Source organism: Pteropus vampyrus, unplaced genomic scaffold (genome assembly GCF_000151845.1).
Source record: "Pteropus vampyrus isolate Shadow unplaced genomic scaffold, Pvam_2.0 Scaffold140, whole genome shotgun sequence".
Lineage (NCBI taxonomy): Eukaryota > Metazoa > Chordata > Mammalia > Chiroptera > Pteropodidae > Pteropus > Pteropus vampyrus.
In genome coordinates, this window is record NW_011888921.1 from 4,439,147 (window position 1) to 4,444,286 (window position 5,140).

General features: G+C 37.5%; 1 protein-coding gene across 1 annotated transcript; it reads right to left on the bottom strand.

Moving 5' to 3' along the window:
- Nucleotides 1–2,910: 2,910 nt before the first annotated feature.
- On the bottom strand, nucleotides 2,911–3,828 carry LOC105297578 (olfactory receptor 8S1-like). Its single transcript, XM_011368342.1, has one exon. It carries the CDS (start codon nucleotides 3,826–3,828, stop codon nucleotides 2,911–2,913), a length of 918 nt encoding a protein of 305 aa, XP_011366644.1.
- Between the last annotated feature and the right edge of the window lie 1,312 nt (nucleotides 3,829–5,140).

Here is a 5,140-nt window from a genome sequence, read left to right on the forward strand (position 1 = left end):
ATTCTGTTTATGTTTTGCAACAGGCAAGACTAGTCTATAGTACAGAAAGCAGAACAGTGGTTAACAAGTAGAAAAGTGGGGACAAAATTGACTGGAAAGAGATATGATGTAGTTTGCTTGGGCGGTGGTAATGCTCTATATCTGAATAGGGATTTGAATTACACAGCGGTTTGCATTTCTCAAAATTCACTGACTGACACTTTCAATATTTCGGCACGTATATTTTACCTCAAAAGAAAATGAGAAGGTATGGTAAAACTTTGAACTCTAGTTAGTGATGTATATGCTGAAGTACTTAGGGTGAAGTGTACTGATGACTATAACTTTTTTGAAACGCATTAAAAAAGATGGATTGGTGAACAGGATAGATGATAGGTAGTAGATAAGACATATATACTAAAATGTTAATAAAATTTAGATGTGGCTATATGGATGTTCACTATAGAATTCTTCCAGCTTTGCTGTATATTTGAAGTATTTTTATTTTAAAATTAAATGAATGTTGAAAAACATGGGAAAAATATTAGAATATTACAAGTAACAAAATATCAATGAAGCTTAAGACATTAAATGAATAACAGGCAAAAATTATAAGTTACTAAAACTGATTCATGAACAAATATAAAAACTGAATTAAATCACTAATCATAAAAGGAATAAATAGACAATCAAAATTTTTCCTCCACGACTACAAAAAGACAAAAAGTCCTCAAAATTTTATAGATGAGTCTTATAAAACCTTCAAGGAAATGATAACCCCTTTTTTTATGCAAGTATTTTAAGAAAATACAAGGGTGAAAGAAAGCATGCTATTGATGCCAAGATCAGATGTGTAGAATAGGCAAATCTATATGGGTAAAAGGTAAATTAGTGATTGCCTAGGAGGAGGGTTTGGACTTAAATGTTTTAAGATTGGGTTGTGGTGATGATTATACAACTCTGTGAATGTGCTAGAGACCATTGCATTATATGCTTTGAATAGGTGAACTTCGTGATGTGTAAAACATAATCTCAATAAAGCTTTTAAAAAGACCAGAGGAATGCAAGAAAAAAATTGTATACTATCTCACTTATGAACATAAACAGGAAATTTTTAAGTTAAATACTAATGAAAGTTAATTCTGTTTTTACTACTCTACCTAAGTAGGGTGATTCCAGGAATGCAACAATTCTTCCACACAAGAGCACCTACTGATACAACTTAATATTTAAAAATAAAATAATAAAAACCATATGACTGTTTCAATAAATTTATTTTTTATGTAACAGATATTTATTGCATGCCTATTATGTGAAAGACACTATACATTAGTAAACAAAAGGGAAAAATTCCTAGTCTTCGATAGAAATAGAAAATGCATTTCATGAAATTTTATACCAATTCTTAGCAAAATATGATTAGAAGAGAACTCTTATAGTAAATCAAAAGTGTTGATCAAGGAGACAATGACAGCTGACAGTTTGTAAATAAGCAAAAACTAATTTCAGAAAGAAATAATAATTAATTTTTGACCATGATCATTTTAATCCACACACCTCTCCCAAATCTCCTCCTCACTAATTCTCCAGTTGTGTTTCATGATCTGAGAGACTTGCTGAAATTCTGTTTCATTTTGGAGTTGCCACAGGCCCTGTGCAGCACTTGCTTTGCCACTGACAGTCTCCTGTTCTGCCATTTCTGTAGCACCATTAGGGCTGAGTGGCAGAGCTCTTGTCTAGCAGTGTGCTGGGGAGTCTTCTCTTGTCATGAGGCCCCCTCATGGCTGGGGATAGTTGGCCATTAGGTAAATGGTTTGATGCAGGATATACAAATGTATTATTTGTAGTGGACATGCATTCATCCAATAAATGATTTCAAATATCCCCATTGTCCTTGGATGTCTACACCTGCAATTCCATGGTGGCACCAATATATATCTTTTAGGTCTTTGCCTTGCAAATGACAGAATCTAATCAATACTTAATAACTAATACTTATGCAAAATAAAGTAAGACAAAAAAAAATAATAAAGCATTTAAAAGGAATTTAGTAAGCTGAGACTGGGGTAGATCCCAGCATCAAGGGGAGAGTCAGTGGATCAAGGTGGTAAAGAACATAGGCTTTGGGGTAAGTCTATTTGGTTTCAAATTCCATCCCACCACTTAGCACTCTGAGTCAGTTTCCTCTTCTTAAAACAAGGACAACCAAAGCATTTCCCTAAAGCAACCATTGTGATATTTAAATGTGATAATGTGTGTAAAGTGTTTAGCACAGTGCCTGACATGATGTACATATCTAATCATGTGCTCTTACTATATAACTCATGTTTATAAATTTGCCTTGAAAAGAATCTAGGGTAACACTAGTGATCTTATTAGCAGGGACACTGGAATAGGTTGTCAGAGTGCTGCAGATGGAATGGCTGACCTCTGCCTCTCTGGATCTCTCAAGATTAAAATTCCTTATAGAGTGAATGAATAGTCTGACACTGTCCATGTGTTCATTCCTGTACAAGCCAGTGTGCCAGAAAGAATAGTGAATAATGAGCAAGGGAGGGGAGAGGATTTGGGGGCACCATGATTGACAGTCTCTCTGGCACTCCGCTGAACAAGCGGAGTTTAGCTACTAGAAGGATGGTAAAGATAAACTGAGCAGGCAATAACAGTGTCTTCCATAGTGTGTGTAATAAGTTAAATATTTTTGTAAGAAAAATTGCTAGGTTTATCCACCCATCTTCCTCTGACTAGGACTGAACTGGTATCATTCTAAGAAAATCAATGCCACCTTTTCTTAAGTATTTTTAAGAAAAGCTGTAGGGTATGTTGCAGATCCTGACATCAAGAGAATTCTCCTTAATATCTAGGTACTACTTGTTGCAGTTCTACCCAGTTTCCTCATCATTCTGATGTAGTAGTCTATTATTAGGAGCACTAGAAATATTTTCTCAGCAACCTCCTCAAACCTGCCTTCACTTCCTTGTTCTTCAGGCTGTAGATGAGAGGATTCGACATGGGGGTGACCACGCTGTACTGTAAGGAGAAGATTAACTCTTGAGTGGATCCTGAGTTGGGCATGAGATAGCGGAGAAATCCTGAGCCATAAAAGAAGGTCACTGCAGTGAGGTGGGAGGAGCAGGTAGAAAAGGCCTTGCTTCTGCCTGTGGTGGAGCTGATGCTCAGGATGGTGGACAAAATGCAAACATAGGAAAAAAAAATCACGAGGAAATTTCCAAAGAAATGCAGGAAGCTAGAGCAGAGCAGGGCAGTAAAACTTGCAGTCACATCAGAGCAGGACAAAGGGTAGAGAGAGGGCAGCTCACAGCTGTAGTGGTGGATATTTTGAGCCTCACAAAAGTCTAAATCAAGAGCTACAAGGATATTGATGAGAGCATCCAGAAAAGCCAAACCCCATGAGCCCCACACCAGCCCCATACACAGTCGTCTGTTCATCACCTGGCCATAGAGCAGAGGAGAGCTGATGGCAACATAGCGGTCGTAGGCCATCGCAGCCAGTAGGCAGGATTCAGCACCTCCTGTGGTAAACACAAAGAAGACCTGAGCCATGCAGCCCTCTAAGGAGATGGTTTTCTTCTCAGACAGGAGGTTCTCCAAAAGCTTGGGCACAGTGACGGAGGAGTGGCAGAGATCCAGGAAGGACAGTTGTCCCAGGAAAAAGTACATGGGGATGTGGAGATGGGAATCCAGCCTGATCACCAGCAGCAGCATCAGGTTCCCCATCAGGGTCAGGAGGTAAATGACAAGGAACAGCACAAAGAGCAGAGCCTGGGTCAGGGGGTCAGCAGACAGCCCGATGAGCATGAACTCGGAGACAACACTGTGGTTTCTCATTGCCTTCAGGGTTTTCTTTGGAATGTCACAAATTAATTGGGGGAAGCCTTTTCTTATGCCTAACAGATAGCTCAGTGTTTTAACCCTCTTCTCCATCTACAAAGTTTCATGTCTATTCGAAAATGTATGTTCTGAAATGATAAACTTCCCTAAGTCTCTAGATTTCCTAAAACCTGTAATAATCTTTTCTTCAGGATACTAACCCTAGATCAACTCTTTGTTCACCTTTATTGTTCTTCTTTTAATGTCTTAGATTTGTTACTATTGTTTTATTATTAAATCTACTGAAAGATGTTTGTAAACTGTTGATGTAATCCAGTAGAGAGAGAGAAGTTACAGGACAAATAAGATAAAATGATGTCTCTGAGAGCAGTTAGGTTTCAGAGAAAAAGCAGAGCATGGCCTGAGGTGAGAGTGAGTTTACTTCATCCAACAAACATGCGTGGAGTAGTTAGATTTGGTGTTAGGAAAGAAGCAGTTCTCAGCTAATGGCTTTTATTTTTCAAAAAATATTTAACTGAGATTATTAATGGAAAGTGAAAAAGGGTAGTGGCTGGACATTTACAGATTGAGGAGAAAGGGAGTTAATTAGAGAGAAAGCAGCACAGAGCTATTCCAGATGCTATGCAGTTTATCAAGAAACTGTTGACAGATATGGAAACTTACTCTGGTCATAATCTCCATGGCCAGTTTGTGTGATCTATTCAGATTCAGTTCTGGTCTGTGCCCTCATGCCATTTGTAAATATAGACTACTTACCAACTTTCTGAAGCTTGGCTTTCTTTTTTTCTGATGCTGAACTGATAACCTAGATTACAACCATCGACTCAGGATAACTCTTCAACACTATTAACTACACCATCTCGACCTTCATGTCTTGCTCTCTCTCTTGTGTTCATACTGCAAGATCAGCACATTCAATTTCTCCAATGACTTATGATTTCTCTTCCACTGTTTATCCAAACAACACAGAGCATTAAAGATATTCTTAGGAATCAAATCCATATTATCTGTATTTCTCACCTAGTTGAACAATAACTAGCACAGAATTAAAGAAAAATCTTTTCAAGTCCAGTGGTCCAGAAGATAAATAAGTTTGAATGTCAGTGTGAGAATCTGGTATGAAGGTGGAGTTTGAAAATTCCTTTTGAATATAGGTCTCTTCTTTGATTTCTAAAAGAGGAAAATAAATTGGTAAATTGTGTATGTCATTTCTAAAAACTTCCAGTCATGTGGAATTTTCCATTATTATTACTTTCTTTTCTTTTAATTTTACTCATCACTCTAGCTCTAGCTACAGTGACCTGGATCC

Coding starts and splice junctions, on each gene's coding strand:
- LOC105297578 (XM_011368342.1), bottom strand. CDS start 3,828: ATGAGAAACCACAGTGTTGTCTCCGAGTTCATGCTCATCGGGCTGTCT.